The sequence below is a fragment of the Kogia breviceps genome, chromosome 10, assembly GCF_026419965.1.
Source record: "Kogia breviceps isolate mKogBre1 chromosome 10, mKogBre1 haplotype 1, whole genome shotgun sequence".
Taxonomy (NCBI): Eukaryota; Metazoa; Chordata; class Mammalia; order Artiodactyla; family Physeteridae; genus Kogia; species Kogia breviceps.
This window is the reverse complement of record NC_081319.1, coordinates 33,983,566-34,002,012: the sequence shown is the minus strand read 5'-3', so window position 1 is coordinate 34,002,012 and position 18,447 is coordinate 33,983,566. Positions and strand designations below refer to the sequence as shown.

At 42.7% G+C, this 18,447-nt stretch overlaps 1 protein-coding gene and 1 long non-coding RNA gene across 5 annotated transcripts in view; both read right to left on the bottom strand.

The window, feature by feature from the left end:
* The window catches only part of WNT5A (Wnt family member 5A), a 36,346-nt gene extending 25,937 nt beyond the window's left edge, over positions 1–10,409 (bottom strand). Inside the window, exons 1-7 of one of the 4 annotated variants that reach the window (XM_067043900.1) lie at positions 10,293–10,409; positions 6,401–6,445; positions 4,700–4,896; positions 3,950–4,036; positions 3,715–3,836; positions 3,073–3,231; positions 2,087–2,220 (exon numbers count right to left, since the gene is read on the bottom strand). In XM_067043900.1, the coding sequence (XP_066900001.1) occupies positions 2,087–2,220; positions 3,073–3,178 (240 nt within the window). In that variant the 5' untranslated portion in view covers positions 3,179–3,231; positions 3,715–3,836; positions 3,950–4,036; ... (1 more) ...; positions 6,401–6,445; positions 10,293–10,409. Of the gene's footprint in view, positions 1–2,086; positions 2,221–3,072; positions 3,232–3,714; positions 3,837–3,949; positions 4,037–4,699; positions 5,120–6,400; positions 6,446–10,292 lie in introns of those variants that run through there. The other 3 variants (XM_067043903.1, XM_067043904.1, XM_067043902.1) reach the window with 3 other exon arrangements.
* A 586-nt stretch (positions 10,410–10,995) lies between these two features.
* LOC136794981 (uncharacterized) lies at positions 10,996–18,374 on the bottom strand. The gene is made up of 4 exons (XR_010842528.1): positions 18,319–18,374; positions 17,495–17,542; positions 15,199–15,258; positions 10,996–11,033 (listed from the first exon to the last, which is right to left on the bottom strand). It is a non-coding gene; the product is annotated as an uncharacterized lncRNA (long non-coding RNA).
* Positions 18,375–18,447: the final 73 nt, after the last annotated feature.

The following is an 18,447-nucleotide window of genomic DNA, read 5'->3' as shown; positions in this document are numbered from 1 at the left end:
CCCTCCCCATCCTCAACCCAAGGTGGAAGACACACACACGCACACACATACACATACACAGACACACAGACACACAGACACACACACACACACACTGGATTCAATTTCCTGCCATATCTGGCATGCCCTTGACCTTAAAGCACCAAACCCTTAGCCTGGGTACTTGGGGCAGTGGCTGTTTTGTTCTTTCCATCCCCCACTCCCACCTCTGGCTGACCACCCCAGGGCGATGCTGCCCCACCCTTTGCAAGTCCCTCCCTGACCCTTACTTCTCCCAGCTGCCTGTACCCCTCCAGGGTCCTGGCCTTTGCTGGGCACACCAAAATGGCAGTGTGGGCTTCCCACAAACTGCAAGAGAAGCCCTGGCTTCCTCCGGGGATGATTTCTTTCACCAGGGGCGCATGCAGACTTAAGAAGGGGAAACCCAACTTTATCATAGATCCCCTTGGGACATCTCCCATTCACCTGAATCCCCTCTCCCTTCACATTCTCTAGGTCTTGACCACATAGTAGTTATTTTCCAATTTCTAATCTAGCCTTAGATCTGCCCATGGGAAGGAGGGTCTAAACAAAGAAGGGTCTCCTCCTGGCAAACTGCCCCTGGGCAGTGTCCCTCCGCAGTTCCCTCCCTCCAGCTCTTTGGCACATCGGCTGCAGCCTGGATTCTCCCGGCCCTGGGGAACACACCCTTCTCCGGCGCTGGCACCCCAGCAATGCCCCGCAGCATGGCTTTGGAACCAGTTCACCCACAGAGGCTCTGATAAGTGTCAGGAAGTAAGTTGACTAAGAATAGAGTTCCCAAAGGGTGCTGAGCTGAAGCCCCCCACGTGGGGGGCACCTCAGTGCTGGGGGTGGATGCTTATAAGATCCTATTCTGAGAATTTGCTCCAGAAACACTAGCTACCTAACCACAAACCTTTAAAAAAAAAAGAAGTTATACTCTGAATTATCTGAATAATTGCCTGCTTCTCTCTAATTGCCTTTGTTAGTGTGTGTAGACATAGCCCCCAAGAGTTTTATTTCCTGCTTTGCTGTCTTTCCTCTAGTGGGAACTGGTGCTAGGTTATGGTTGAGTGTAAACTCTGCAGTCTGGAGTTCCAGTCCCAAATCTGCCTCTTTCCAGCTGTGAAACCTTAGACAAGTCATTTAGCCTCTCAGAATCCTCTTAAACACACACATATGACAACAAAAATATTGATTTTGTTACAATACAAACAAACAAAAACCAGAGAAATACAATGACCTCACCACACAACAAAGAAAAACAGAAATATGATGACCTACCTGGTAGGAGAGCAGTGAAAATGAAACAGATGACCTTGAAAATCAGGGGTGCAGTGAGAATGAACAGTGATGCTTCTGGAGAACTTAGCAGGGGTCAGGCACGCGCTGGGCACTCAATACCTGCTACTCTACAAAAAGCAGCTCTGAAAACAGGTTTTTGAGCTCCTTTGGTGGCAAAGCTGTACCTCCCATGACAAGATCATTTATAGTCTTAATTTATCCCAGTTGGAGTGAATGTTCATACTCTTCGCAGATGAAATATGAACGGTGTTGGGTTACCGGGGACTTCCCCAGACCTCACTGGGGCTATTTGCAAACTAAATAATCATATGCCCCATTTTATCTTTCAAAAACAATTCCAAAATTTCCAACAAACCAATCTATCCCCAAGGAGTTCAGATAAAGGACTGTGAATTTTATCTGATGAAATTAATATTGGGTGTGCTGAGATTATACCCCACGAGGATGCAGTAGCCTCTGTGACAGTGTTTTTCACGGCTGTAACTCCAGTGCTCAGAACAGTGCCTGGCACTTGGTAAGTGTTCAACAGTATTTGCTGAATGACCAAATGAATGCATGAATGGATGAAGGAATTCTTTCCCGGGGAAAACGTCAAGGGAAACCAACTGTGAAATCCACTGAGAACCTTCCATCAGGTTCTACTCTGGAAAGTCGGGCTCAGTTTTAAGAACCAGTTCCACCATGGGTGCTGGTTAATTTGGCTGGGAGAGGAGCAGACAGTTGGAAGGAGGCAAACGGATGCCTCTTCACCTCCACCTTCAAATATTCTCGTTTAACCTACCTCCAATTTGTGGAACTCCATGGTTTCCCTTTGCAAACCGTGTGTGCATTTGGATGTGTGCACACAGATTGAGTCATCTGCAGACACACTGGCAAGGCATCGCCATACTCCACTCATTAAAAATGCTTTTGAGTCTGTGGAACAAATAAATCAATATTTTTGGCTGCTCTCCCAACAGGGTTATTTCACAAAACAGAGTGCAAGATAAAGAATTTATGAACGATCGCATCTCTGTGCCGCCTTTCTCAGTGGGAGAAAGCAGGGCCTGGGTTGTCATTCTGGGAAAATCTACCCCCCTTTTATGCCCAGCAAATAATATTTTATGGCCCTAGGTTTATGGTGGTGTTTTAATGATCCGCTGTAGAAAGCGGTTTTCTCTCTGGTCACTAGAATTTGTCAAGAAGGGCTGGAGGCCATAAAAGAGGGACGGGCCCCAGGGACAAACAGGCTCCATCTTCTGAAATAAACTAATAAAGATTTCCAAGATGTTTACTCCTCCACCTCAGAGTCAAGACCAGCCGGGCTGCTGGCAAGGGGCCCACAGATGGAGCACTAAACAGGACAAAGAGGCCGGAAAGGGGTCAGGGCTTCCTCACCACTACATGGCCACAGTCAAAGTAATACCATCACATTGTGTTGCCACTGGCCACCGGCCTGTGGGGGAGGAAGGGACAGAGGCTCCTTTGAGGTTAGAGGACAATTTTGGACACTGGGCAGACTCAAGGAGTCTCTTTGAGAACCTCAGGCTCTCCTAGCACTGGCCTGATCACGGTGCTCTCCTAACTTAGAGACCTCTTTATTTTTATAGTCAATGGTGCTTTTTTTGTGTGTGTTGGGGGGTGGGGTGTCTGAATGGATGCTTTGTTTTTTTGAGTTTTAAGGGACCACGAGGTCAGACAGACCTAAGTCTGAATCTCCACTCTGCCTCTTGCTGACCAAGTAACCCTACAGGGGTCACTTTCCCTTCTGAGCCCCAATCTCCTCACCTGTAAAATGGAACATATTAGGGATGTTCCAACAATCGAGATAATGTACAAAAGGCCTCGGTCCGGCCTCTGCCCATGGAGAAGACTGCTGTAGTGATTTCAGCATGAGGAATATCTGTCCTCGGGTCTCTGCGGAAAATCCTGAGACAAATGAGTTGCCTGAAGAGGGTAGGGGCGGAGGTGTGGGAAGAGGAGAGAAATACGGTGGGCAATTATACATGATCCGCCGGGTCTGCATGGTAGAATTCAATAAGGATGAGGCTGATAAGTGCTGAGATAATAATGAGTAATGAATAATAGTGATGACTGCCGGTAACATTTATTGAGCTCTTATTATGTGCCAGATACCAGCTCCTGTCTGAACTCTTTAAATTCATTGCTTTGTTTCATCCTTACTACTTCATGGGGTAGATCCTGTTATTATCCGCACGATATGGAGAAAAAAAAAAGGTTCAAAGAGGTCACAATTTCTATAAACCCAAGCTGTTCTAGTATTCAAACCCCAAATTTGAACTCTGGTAATCTGAACCTAAATAACTTTACCTATAAATAAAGAGAAAACCACTTTTGTAAAGGTATCTCCCTGATTCCCCAAATGTGCCCACACACTTTTCCCCTTGGCCTCTCCCACATGAGGCTTACCTTAGTGGAAAAAGTCTTTTCCTGAAAGCTTCTGATTCACTCCACTAAGCCTCAAACACAAAAACCACCAGAATAAGCCACACCAGGAAAGTCTGATTCAAGTCCAGTTCAGTTGGATGGATCTGTCAAAGATTTGTCCTCATTTCATCCACTGGCGTGCCATGAAGCCATGACTTCCCTGCCCTCATTGCACCAGCACCATCAGCAATCAAAGTATCCATACTCAGCAACTCACCTTGAATTCTGACCTTGTCTGGACAATGTCCTCTGAATTCCCTGTTCTCTGAAAAGGCCTTGGCCTGGTGCTCCTCCTGTGTTATCCCTGACGCGAGAGATGAGGACATGAGGGCTCGCTCTCCCCAGTGCAGCTCAGATCATATCACAGCCCTGCTCAAAGTCTTGCATGGACTCCCTACGTTACCAGATAAAGTCTAAACAAGTTGACCTGCCTGGCAGCCACATCGTAATGCATCCTTTGCGCTTGCTGTTCCCTGTGCCTGGAAAGCTGTTCCTCCCACCTGGGCACCCTCACTTCATTCAGGTCACCACCTCAATGTATATATCCTAAACTAAGGGAGCCCTGCTGCCCCTGCCAGTGGTCCTCTGAATGATTTTCTTCTTCCATCCTGGTCTAAAATGATCTCATTTCATCGGCATGCATATTTCTTTGTTTTCTGTTTCCCCTCACTAGAATGTAAGTTCCAGGAGGGCAGGGGTCTCATCTATCTTGTTCAGAGCTGTAACCTCCAGTGACCGGCTCAGAGGAAATGCTCAGAATGAATGAATGAATGGTCATGCCCATAGCCACATAGCTGCTAAGCAAGGGTTTGAACCTTGGTAATCTGACTCTAAGTATCAGGAGCTTAACCAGTATCCTTTACAGATAATTTACCTACAAATAAAGGCAAAACTATTTTTTAATGTCTCCCTGGTTCCCCAAATGTGCCCCCACTTTTCCCCCTGGTCTCTCCCACACAAGGCTTACCTTAAGCGGAAGGAGTCTGATGAGAGAAATAGTTTTCTTCTGAAGGAAGATGGTATTCCATTACTCCCCCTTTTGCCGTACTATTTCTTCGGAAAGGCGATTGTTTTCTTAACTGGCATTTTCTTTTAAAAGGCAGCTGGCGTGGTCAGTCCTGTTGCCCATTCCATATTGTATGTGGGCCACTGGGCCTCTAGATGCTGGGTGTAGGAGAACATAGGTTAACTATTTGCAGGGGAACCCAAGTCCATTTATTAGTCTCTCCTGAGGGACAGGAGAAAATGTTGGAATTTTATTTTGTCTTATTTATTTACTGGTCACAAATTTCAATATCACGTGCCTAAATCTGTGTATTAGGATTTGCAAATCTGATTTGGCTACACTTGGTAATTACTTTTGTTCCCAAACAGCCCATTACCTGGCCAAACTTCTGGGTATGTAAGAGAAGGTTTTCAAATTCTTCAGCTAAGTTCCTTTCTCTGGAAGAAAAATCTAGAAAAGTGTAATATGTTTCAAAATTGTATGACTTAGGCATGCAGTGAAACTGGTTGGCAGAAGAACACAATCTCATTAGAAAGGGGCTGGGTAATGTGCAGATTTGGCTCTAAGGAGATTCCAATATAGATCAAATCTATCCTTTCCAGATAAGAAGCAATGAACAAGTTTCCTTTCATGACCACTTGGAAAGCCTACCTGGAGGATGAGTGTTAAAAATGGATTTTGCCTGAAGAAGAAAAGTGCATCCTGGCATCTCAAGACTACATAAGAATATGAACATCTCTTCTTGTTATTTTCAGCTATGTGACACAATTTTTAACTTCAAACCAATGATGGAGAAAATTTTTCAGCGAGAGACACATAATAGTAACGTATCTAAATGAAAAGGACAGCATGTCACCATTTAGTCATTTATTTGGAATTCCTGATACCAACCTGTGCACAAAATATCTAGGAAGCTGAGGCATTTTTTTTTTAACTTTTCAAGAACATTCTGACTTACAATAGCAATTGCACATGTTACTGAATTTTAACTGGAGTGACTCTCACAAGTTTTTCTCTTCTGTGCAAATATCCTCGACCTCCTTAAAAGGGACCACAAATAATTCCAAATAGCAGCATTAAATCCCAAGTCCTTTTAATTTTGTATACATTGGCACTATAATCATCAATGCTCAATTAAGTGACACTGTTAAGACTTCCCAAATCTGTCTCAATAAATCAGAGAATTTTGGATAAAAGCTTCTTTTCTCCACTTAGTTTAATCCTCAATTCAGTGATCTATAAGTGTCCATTAAGGTCAAGTGACAATTCATTGACTTTGAAAAACATGAGAAACACTCCTAGGGCAAAAGATCCTGATGTCTCTGAAAGTATTTAAAGTAAGTGGTTTTGACTTAAGCAAAGATTTCTACTTAACCCAGAAGAAAAGCAGTTACTCCTTGGAAATAGCACAGAATTCAGGAAAGTGAAATGAATAATGGCAAAGGATTAAATTTACCTATTCCAGCCCATACATATATCTACCGAGTATATACAGGAACATGATGGCTCCACTCATGTGTCATTTGTGGACAACCCTCCTTCCCTCAACCCAGCAGCATGATACTCTCAGTCATGCAGACATGTCATAACAGAGATTAGTGAGTATGTAAGTACCATGCCTCCCTCATTCTGCATGCTCAATTCAAGGATGTTTGAAAATACCTCTTTCTATTTGAAAACGGAATTCAATCCATGTGACGGCATCATCTATTTCAAAATTCAACAACAGGAAATAAAAACAAGTCATAAATTTAGAGTGTCAGTTTGTTGGGACTGAATTATAGCTACAGAAAATAAATCAAAAATCAGCTTAACATATATGGAAAGTAGTAGCCGTGGACAGGACTGACAGGCCATTCATTCATTCATTCATTCATTCTTTGCTCATTCAGCCAATATTTATGGCTCATCTACTGTAGATCATCAACTATTCATTTAACAAGCTTTATGACACATTCATCCATTCATACATTCATCACATTAGTATTGTATGTGCCAGGTCATGTTATCATGTTGGTTTGTTCATTTTAGTCAACAGGTAATTACTGAGCACTTATACTAAGCACTAGACCCGAACAGGCTCTAGAATAAAATCTCAAACGTATGGCTGAGAGGGAAGCCCCACAAATGTGTTTGTAAACATATCCTGGTTGTTACTGCTGCTTGGGTGAGGGCACTGGCTCTGTGACCGCTTAAGGACCAAGTTCAACATTGGGGATCCCTCCTCGTGCTGGCTGGCCATGCTACAAGTCCCAAAGGGGTCCAGCAAGAGAGAGGGGTTTACTCTGACCCAATGGGTCACCATCAGAAGACAAACCCTCTAAATCCATGTCTTTGCCAGGGCTCCCAAGCACTGAAGTCTTACAGGAGGCTCATAGAACAGATGCACACTGTCCTCTGTCGAATGAGACTGGTTTGAGGTTGGGAGAACTTGTAAACAGTCTCTTTTCTACAATCGTGACTACCTACCCCATAGAAAATAGAATTTCCCCCCATCTGTCTTAAAACACTCACTCAGGTCTGTGCTAAGCATTTTATGTACATAATACGGAGCCTGACCTGAAGGCTGTTATTATCCTGATGTTACAGAAGGGGAACTTAAGTTTGGAGTACTGAAGCAACTTGCCCCAGGGCACATAGCCAGGCTAAAGATGAATCCTGCAGATCAAGAGCCCTGATTGGCTATAAATGTGGTTTCTGGGTAAGGGGTTGGGAAGCATCCCATGACATAAGGAGTGTTGAAAATGAAGGCAATATAGAAGTAAGCAGAACCCAGAAACAGAGAACAAAAATGGGACACTGGCCTTCTGACCTTGTTGAAGCCCTTGGATCCAGCCGTGCCTGAGGGCCACCTTAACCTCCTTACCTTTCTTTTGTGAAATCAGTTTGAACTGGGCTTTAGCACTTGCAGTTCAAAGCGTTCTGACAATACTACAGTGTTTGGTTGTCTTAGGGAAATTAATATTTAAGTTAAAAAGGCAAATTCAGGTTTAGGGTTAAATGGCAGATACCTGTTCCCTGCTGGGGTTTGGACCAGCCCCCTCAAAACTAAAGGAGGTTTGATCTGAGACCATCCTCAGGTTCTCTTGCGATAGAATATCTTGTCAGACCAGGAAGAAGCCATGGGGGGTGAGCACTAATGTATGAATGGTGTGGAGTGGGAGGAGAATCCATATGTGGTCAGGCGAGGATCTCGGGTGCACTTTGAGGATAAGCAGTGAGGTCCAGGCCAGGAAAAGAGTATGTGAGGGTTTTTTCTTAGAGACAAAATACTCTGAGGCTGAGTGACGGACGGTGCAGCCTGTGACCTATGCCAACATCTACAGGACATCTGCCTTTGACATGTTTGGGACTATCAGTGAGGAAGTCAACAACTGTCTTTTAAAAATAGACTCTCGGGAATTCCCCAGTGGTCCAGTGGTTAGAACTCCACAGTTTCACTGCTGAGGGTGAGGGTTCAGCCCCTGGTTCGGGGGAACTAAGATCCCACAAGCCACGTGGTGCGACCAAAACAAAACAAACAAACAGCAAAAAAAAAAAGCAGACTCTTGATTTCTGTGGTCTCTCTGATGCCGTTTCATTTGGAAACATAAATGGTTTAAATAAATTAAATTCATTACTTTGAGCCTTAAAATCCAAATACTCAGGGGAGAGAAAGAAGGGACTCAGATTCCCTATATGCCCATTAGGCATAAAATTTGAAGTCACTAATTTCTCCATGTGGATTCCTCACTTTGCTCCACGAAAAATACTTCTTGCAAGTCTCCTCCGTGACTGACACTTTCCTACAGGCAGGGCTACAGAGATGGGCAAAAATGAGATAAGGTTCTTGCCCATATGGTACTTATGTATCTTCCGTGCCTAAGAGATCCTCCTTTTCCATGGTAGGGAATATATTCATTCAATCATTCATTTAATGGTTTTTTTATTTATACCAACTTGTATAAATATACATATTACATATGACAAAGTAAAAGCTCAGCTAGCAGGATGTCCTAGGAAAGAGCTATTCTATGAGGATAAATTAATTGTCTAGCAAACTGGGAATGTAAGAATTAACATGTTAAACTCCTGCTATACCTTTTTGTTACCTTTGTTAAAAATGGAAAATTTACTGAGTTTCTTCCTCAGTAAATACAGTCTGGTAAACCTGGATGACACAGCCTTCAGTGACTCGGGCATGGCGGTACAGGGGTGAGAGCTACACGCACCCAGTACAGTGGTCACAGACCACATGCGGCTGTTGAGCACTTGAAATGTGGCTTGTCCAAATTCAGATGGGCTGTAAGTACAAACTATAAACTGAATGTCAAAGCCTCAGCATGAAAAAAGAAAAAGATTATAAGATACCTCAGTAAGAAGTTCTAAATTGACTATGGTGAAACGATAATACTTTGGATATATTGCATTAAAGAAAATATATCATTGAAATTAATTTCCCCTGCTTCTTTTAAACTTTAAAAAAAATATAGCTGCTAGCAGATTTAAAATCGCATACATGGCTAGCATTATTTTCTGTTGGATGGCTCTGGGTTAGAACAGGGCTCTGGAGTCAGAGTAAGCATTGAAATCTGGTGCCTCTATTTAATAACTGTAGGGACGGATAACTTAGCCTCACTAAACCTCGGTTTCCCCCTCTATAAGACAGTTACTAACAGTACCTGTACCTACCTCACTGGGCTGTTGTGACAATTAAATGAGAAAATGTATTCACAGTGTTTAGCACAATGCTTGGCATGTAGTTCCTTCTCAGTGAATGTCAGCTGTTCAGAGCTACTCTGCAGTTATCGTCTCCGGAAAGTCAGGAGATTGGGCTAGGTCAGCACTGACAAAAACATATACTATAGGAATTTGCATAAATCCCTGACACCGAGTGGTTTCCTTTTAATTTGCCATTTTCCTAAATCTAAAGTGCTCACAAAATGAGGGTAGTGTTACTGGACAGCCATGATGAGCCAGGTTCTGGTTAAACACAAGCTCTGGTTAAACACAAAACCTGTTAGGTTTTGCTTAATCATGGACTTAGTACTCATTATAATTCTTCGTGGCACTGGAGAATACATGCAGTTATGGTCACACACACTATTAACATAGGTAATGGTTCCTGGGAGCCTACCATGTGCTGGACATTGTGTTAAGCATTTTACTTAAAGGTCATGCTCCCAACAGCCTTAAAGCACAGGGAGGTTGAGAGATTTGCTTAGGGTCACCCAGCCAGGAAGTGGCAGAGACAGGACTCAACCTGTCTGTTTGACCCCCCAAATCAATCTAAGTATTACTGAAGCATAAATAGTCCGGGTAATTCCTTGTGGTCATGAAACTATGGTGCTTTCCTCAGAGCTCCATGGACTGTTTAGCTAGAGGAGAAAGCTTGGTTTTCCACAGGAGTTCCAGATTGTTGCACCAACAAAACAGAATCAGATATTTCATAATAATGAAAAGTTCTGCTTTCAAAAGGTGTCCATTCTTCAGTTATAAGGAAGCAGAGGACCTCCGTCTGTAATAACGACCCCATTAAATGCAGCCCTTCCCATTTAGGGCTCTAAAATATTACCAGGCAGAAACGGAAGAATGGTAGAACTTTCTCTCTTGAGAATTTTCCAGGACCTTACAAACATGACCCCATTAATCCACTCAATACCCGGATGAGATAGGTAGTTGGTTGTTATTATTCTTCTCACTTTCAAGATAGAAAACCTGAAGCCAAGAGAGATTAAGCAATTAGTTGAAGGTCAAATGGTGAGCTAGAGACAGACCTGGAAATGAAACAATTATCTTCTGAAATTCCAATCAAATGCACAAACTGATTGGCTAGTTACCACCATGTGCTAATATTCAGTTAGATGCCCTCAGCACAAAATGACTGGCTTTTACAGGAGATTTCTGCAGCTGTATTTGCCTGGATTTGTATGGATTGGTTTAATACCAATGTCCAAACTGACATCAGATTTTTCCAAAATATTGGCTGAAGGGAAATACAGTTCCTTGCTCCAAATGTGGTATCCATTTTACCTAGCTCAGTTACGTTTAATCATACCTACAAGTGCCGTTTCTGGAGGATAAAGGGAGGATTGTTCTACAAAGCCGTCCCGCTTGTGTTTTGTTTTCTTCAGAGATAAGCTGTAGCACATAAAAAGGTTTAGGGGGCATCTTGCAAGTTACTCTTATGTTGAGACTGAAAAAAGATGAACATAAACTATCTCGGAGTTATTCAAAATCTGGAATCCAATTTGTCCGTATTATCATTCTTCAGTCAATACTCTTTTCAGCTGGATACTTTTGACAGTAGGTGACACTGTATGAACCAAAGTCATAGGTTAGGAAAAGACAAGACTTCCAGGTGAACCAGGAGGAATCCATGCTTTTCGGAACAATTGTAAGGAAACATGCACAGAAAATTGGTCTCCTGAAGAAAGTGCTGCTAATGACCCCTCTTGTCCAATTTTGCAAAAGGCCCTGCCCCTCCAAATACCTGGAGCAAATTTTTATTTCTTTCTGCCTACTGGAGTCTTAGGTAATTTAAAATCAACTACTCTGTTATCAATTTCGACTGGTTTGGGGCAACATGATATATCAATGAAACCGTTGTTGTCAGAAGGAAAATAGGGCCATTTCATTAGCTTAGTAGAAGGGCATCTACACTTTTAAAAATGGCCCCATGCCATGCTCTGAACTTGTTCTTTAAGAATTCACTGTGATCACTTTTCAATTTGTTGAATTTCAGTTTCTTTGGCCAGCCAAATAAGACTCTTGGAGAAATTCTTCTCCCATGGCTTTGTAATTTCTGGGAGTTCAGGAGATTTGGGACTGGTCGCCTTAAGAAATTCCAATTCTGTCCCCATCACTGCTCAAGCTGCTCAACCTTTGTACACCCCCCTTGGTCCTGTGCTGATGTGGACAGCTCCTTCTAGAAACACAAATTCAACCTAAGCCTACTGCAGGAATGCTAGCATCCTAATGCAGAGACACTGCACGGGAAGAAATAATAGTAACAATAAAGCTTATCCAGTTTCTTCTTTCTTAAAAAAATCAAACACTTTGAGGGAATCCAAAGGCAAGACACTTTTTCCCCCTGCAACCCATTTTAACTTCCTTTCTCATAAATTGAAAACGTGATGCTCAGAGACCAAAGAATCTTCGACTACAGTTTGCGGTCTAAGTCTGACATCTTGCAAAGGACTATCTTGAGCATTTCCAGTTGGAGTTATGGTGTCAATATTTCTAAAAGTCCTAGTATGTTGCTGTCTTGGGATATTTCCATGGAACCCATTAAGCTACCTTGTTTGAAGGATGTTGGCGTCATTTCCAAATGACCGTGCTAAACTGAGAAAGGCAACTACATTACCAAAGGAACACTGAAAACCAAGGCCATGGATTGTGGCCAGAGGTGAAGGCACTGATTCCGAACCAACCCATGGCTAATCCTAAACCCTTAATTCTTCTTCCAGATGTATGCAGCATTTGGGAAGGAAAAAGGAAATGGTCCTGCCAGTGCAAAGGCTTCCAGCGGTGTTTTGCCACAGCGCTATCAGTCCTTTTTCTGTTTTCTAACCGGGCACCCTTTTCTTATCATACAGGTTGGGCAGCTCTTTCCTGCATTTTAAAACCCTGGTGTCTTATTGTCTAAAACGCTTGATTTTGACTTGAGTTCACGTGTTTTGTGGAAATACAAGTGGTAATTACACAATTACCTGCCATGGGCAACAGTCACCAGGGAAATTTACAGCCCCCAACATCCAGATCTGGTAACTGGTTATTAAACGTGGTTGATGAAAACGCTGACATGGCAAATGGGATCTGAGCAAGGACTGGCTCAGCAGCAATTCTTGAGAGACAATGGCTGGAAGTCCACAAGACACCATCAATTTTATTTCATTAAACATTCTATTATTTATGGCAATATTACTACTAATAATAGTTATCATTTCCAGTTTTTGAGAATCTGTCACGTGGCTGGCATTGTGTTACATGCCTATTTGATCCTTATTTAAAAAAAAACCCCAAAACCCTTCTGGGAATGTATTATAATTTTAGGATTAGAAGACAGACACAGAGAGGCTAAGTAACCAGCCCAGGGTCACTTTCTGGGCTGTGATGGAGTCAGGATTTTAACCTTTCCAGAACCTGCAAACTCAAATACCTTCAGGGGGTCAGGCAGGTAAGACTCTGGGGTGAAGTGGGCCAGGTGTAGCTTTATAGAGAGAAATGAGGACAATGGAGAAATGGCAAGTACATCTAACATTTCCCCAAGTTCCCAGACTCCAAGCCTATCACTACTGCCCTGGGGGAAAAACCCCTAAGACACGGTACTGGCCAGACAAGAACTATCCGAAACCTAAATTCACTCCACAGGCCCTAGTTTTCCAGCCTTTGTCATCTGAAACTGGATTCATGCTTAATGACATTAAATCTTTTTAGGATAAACTTTTCAATGATATACACAGACGGAAAAGTGCACAGATTATACGTATGTCACTTGATGAATTTTCATAAACTGAACATAACCATGTAACCAACTTCCAGGCCAAGAATCAGAATATCACCAGCATCCCAGTGACCTTTTCTTGTGCCCTTGCTGGTTACAAACCCTCTGAAGGTGAGCCAGTATCCTGAATTCTAACCCCATAGAGGAAATTGGTCTGTTTCTGAGGTTTACATAAATGGACTCGCACAGTTACTTCTCTTAGGTCCACGTGCTTTTTCTCCTAATGCTATGTGAGATTCATCCATGCCGCGGCAAATGGCAAGAACTCCTTCTCAACAGCTTTTACCCTAAAGTCTATTGCTTGATATATTTGCCTGAATACATTATTGCTGAGCCTCTAACGAGGAAGACTTCCTTCTCTGGAAACAGGTTCTAAAGATTGAAACAAGTCACTCTAGGACTTTGTTAGAATTATGGAGAGAGTTCTGTTGTTAAAATATCTTTTCTAAACATTTTCTCATTTATTGTCTCATTTTATCTTCTCACGTACCACGCCAGGTAGTTAAGAGACATATTATTCCCATTGGTTAGATTCAGAAACGGGGGGTACATGCAATCATATGACTGCATGCTACCATAGAGCAAGTGTGGCAAAATAGTTATGAAACAGAGATTTCAGTTATGTCAACAGAGGTTTCAGTTATGTCTACATTGCCAATCTAATGTTTTCACCTGAACATACATCCTGTTGCTCCTTTCTGGGTCGAGGTTCTTTTCACAGGTAAAATAAACCCATCTCCAATGATGTTTTGCTGCGACTATATCATACTGCTGTGTGCCTTTGATGTTTCCCTCCTCAGCATCCATTTCCCTTTCTTATTTGAGAGTCCATTCTTTCCCCTTTCTCAATCCACAAGATTGAGGTGGGCTCCATCCCTAGTGGGGAAAAGCACATGACTCCTCCCTTAGGGGTCTAGGGTCTCACCTGAAACCTGGCGACTGTTCAAGAATGGATTACCATGAAGGGAGCAAAACTGAGAAAAGGACAGTGAGAAGTCATTTGAGCCCCTTGGACAAGCCACTCCTGAAACCCACTACCTCTGAACTGTTCACTGCATGAAGCCATATATATGTATGTGTATGTATGTATTTGTTTTTGCTCAAATTGTCTTGTGTTATGTTTTTGTTATCTTCTTCTTTGCTGGGGGAGGGGGATACTTGCAAAAGAAAAAAATTCTAACAGTTATGCTTACGTAAATAAATACTCATATTTCACCTCTCAGATTCAAACAGCCATAATGTCCTTATCCAGTGAGTTGCAGTTATGCAGACATGGAGATTTTGTCTTGAATTTATGCAAAGTTTCTCTCCCGAGTCCTGTCTAAGTGAAGTCACAGTGTTGGCACAGACAACATCTGTTTTTAACCCACAGAAATGCTGGCTTTGCCCTGCACTTGGGAAAGGGTCTGTTCTGCCCACAATGATCGCTTCTGCCATAGATGCTGAAGTAATCCAACATGGGGAGGCAAGGTTAGAGGTGGCAAAGGTATTTTCAAATAGAAGAGAAAAATGACTGGTCCAAACAACGGACCAAATCAATGAACTGTTGATTTAGACAATTTTGATCCAAAAGACTTTGGGAACTTCTCTAGCCAATGTGGTGTCCTCTGTACTTCCAGCAGAATGTTCTGAGACAGAGATCTGATAATTTATCTCTGCACTTTAAAAATCTATCATAAAGTGGGAGGAAGAAGTAAGTACAGTGGAGCAACCTGACAAACACTACCTCAGCCAGGTGATCAATCAAGGTCAACATCAAACAGCCAAAAACCATATTGATAGTATATACCCTTGATATGATGTGATGAAAGTGGCACTTTACCTCTGTGGTCTTCTGCCCATAACCCACATCCCCAGTCTAACCATGAGAAAAAGATCAGACACATCTTAGCGGAGGGCAACCTACAATATACCCGATCCGTATTCCTCATAACTGTCAAGATCATCAAAAACAAAGATAGTATGAGAAACTTACAGTCAAGTGGCGCCAACAGGGACATGACAACCAAACGTAATATGGATTCTGGATGAGCTCCTGGAACAGAGAAAGGACATTACCTTAAAACTAAAGAAATCTAAATGAACAATAGGCTTTAGTTAATAACAACGTATTCATGTTTGTTCCATTAGTGACAATATACCATATGAATGTAAGATCTTAATAACAGAGGAAACTGTATCTGTGTGGGAAGGAAGGTTATATGGGAACTCTCTGTACTATCTGCTCAGTTTTTCTGTAAATCTAAGAATGTTCTAAAAATAAAGCCTATTAAAAATAAAGTTTATTTAAAAACCCATCTCTGGATTTTTGTTGCTGCACGAGGGTTTCCTAAAATTCAGAGATCAAAGTGGACCCTTGAAATGATTACAGGAGGTCCACGGGCACAGTCTGAAATATCCCTCAGCCACAGAGTTAAACATTCCTTCACTGGCCATTTTCAATCCTTCTGATTCAGTAACAAAGAAAAACTCTCTGTTCAGCCCCGCAAACACATTTCTAACATTTGCCAGTTTCCCTTTTCAACAAAGAGAAAGCTTCAGGCTCAGAACTTTGTTTTCAATACTTACTTTTATTGTTCTTATTTTCATTTTTTTTTGTTCTTATATTTGGTGATGGCTATGTATGGAAAATTATCCTATTTGCTCATCTATGATGGTGGCATTTTTTCTTAAAGTATATTTATTTAAATAAAACAGTAAGCCTATTTAATTTTATAAGGTGCTTCACTCAGACTACATATTGTCTTAAGACATAGTAAGAATCAGGCAAGCAGCATGCAAATAACTGGAGTTGAGAACCAAAGGCCAACAGCATTAGGTCTATACCCCTTAGCCTGGAGCTCAGGGTCCTCTCCCGCCTGAGGACACCTGTCCAGTCTCCTGTCACCAGATGCTCCACCTTGCAAACCCAAGGATGCCTAGAAAATCAGATGCTGACGCCGGGACAATGACGGCTTAGAAGAAACAAGAGAGGCCCATGGCTAGCAGGTTAAAATCCAACATGCTAAGCTTTGTCTCAGCTCTCCTTTCACACATGGCTGGACTTCCTGTGGGCCCTACTGCCATTCTATCATCACATGGGCCAACACTGGCACTGATGAAGCAACCAATTCCTTCAAGCCTCTGTGAGCTGGATAGTCGTGGTGGAGACCAAACTTGCGATATGGAAGCACTGCTGGGTGGGTACCAGTAGGATCCGAATTTCAGCCCCATATGCCCCACCCACCTGACCTGGGGCCTGAAGCAGAGGGCTTGCTGAGCACTGGGTGCAAAGCCTGGCTCCACCACGTACCATCTGGGGGACGCTGGGTGAGGTGTGTAAGCTCTCTGGCCTCTTTCTCCTTGTCTGTAAAGTGAGGATAATAATAATACCATAATACATGAGGACAATACCTACCTCATGGGATTACTGTCAGGATAAGTGAATTCATGTAAGTACAGCATTTAGCACAATGCTCCACCAAGTAAGTGTGCTCTATAAATGTGCACTGTTTCTGGTCATCTCTGTGGGCCTCCATTCCCCTCGCTGTGAAATGCGGATCATGACAGTACCTACCTCATGAGACTGTTGTCAGGAATAAAGGAGTGGTGCACATGGGTCCCTGGTGCCATGGTCTGGCTCCTAGCAAACACTCCATAATGTTCAATTATTTTTATCTGTGTTTATTGATTATTAGTGTGATTATTCTTATGAATTAGTGATGCCAAGAATTAGAATGTCTCTTCAATCTTTTGTAACAGCAGTTCACAGACACAAGAAGCAGTCAAGGTGGATTTTTGAGGTCAAACGTTAGGCTTGTCTATATGCTTCGGTGGAACTATAGGTAGGGGTGGACCTGCAGCTGAGTGCAGCAGTTTGTGAGCTGGTACTTTTCCTTCCAGAAGGACTGGTTCTGTGCATATAGAAGCAGAGGCTCCATCTGGTCAGCTAGGCTCATATAACCAGGCTTGAATGCAAGCTGGCTGCTTCAGGAAGTTCTATGAGGTAAGAAATTCTTGTCCAACAGAAGTTCTTTTTCCAGAAAAAGGCACATAATGAAAAGGGCAAATGACTTTGCAGGTTGCCCCCATATGTGTCTGACTGTGAGAGAGTTTCACGCCCGGTGGCTTTGAGTCCATGCAGTATAGAAATGACATGATATTTCCCCTGTGTCATCAAGGGCCAACTGGGAGGAGAGTCTGTCTCATCCTCTCCTCCCCAGAGAGTCTTCAAGAACACATATTCCTGTTTCGGAAGTTCTAGGGACAGCCTTGGATTGCAATGAACTTACCGTGTACGCTTGGATCAGTTGCTTCTGACTGGGCCTCAGTTTCCCCATCTGTAAAATGAAGATATCAGGTTACATGACATATACCTTCTAGCAATATAAATCAAGTACTGTTTAACTGCAATAATGGTAAGAACTGATCATTTGTTTCCTCGAATATAATTCAAACTTTTAACGAAACCAGGAGCTAATTCTCCACTGCGATCCACAGGTGAGCTGCAAAGGCTGGTGAGCCCTTGCATGGACAATTCTGTCTGTGTATTTTTCTGGATGATTTTGTGCATGTATCCAAGTGATGGCAGGGCTATTGTTTTAGTCTGCTCAGCTTTCAGTATCTTTCTTCTAGACTAGAGCCCTTTTTTTTTTTTTCCTTTGGAAACGACATCTCCCACATCCAGTAAGGCTGGATGTGCGATCCAAAAAGGACCAGTAAGAGTGCCTCTAGAGGGCTGTTATGGATGCTGGGAGAGAGGGGTGTCTCTCCTCTAAAATCCAAGAATACTCAAAGCTGTTGGGAGTCATCTTTTCCACCAAGTGGAGAGGAGCAGCAGGACTGATGCCAACCTCATGGAACGTGCAGAAGAAACAAGGAGGAAAAGAGGAAGGGAGGGAGAGAGGGGAAGAAAGGGAAGTGAGAAAAGGTGGGAAGGAGGAAGAGAGGGAGGGATAAAGAGAGATCGAGAACAAGGCTGGAACTGAGAGAGAGAGAAAGACAAAAAGGGAAGGGAAAGAGGGAGGGAAGGAGGAAGGGAGATGCCACCAATGACTTAATTTCTTAATACAGTATGAGCCCTTAGATCCAGCTATGCATAGAGAGAAATTTACACCTTGGCTCTTCCAGTAAAGTGAGTCCATAACTTCCCTTTTTCTTTCTTTTGTCTTCAAGTCGATAGCTTCTTCAAATGGGGATCCATGACCCAAACAAGATTAGAAACCACCACAGTTGGAGCATTTAT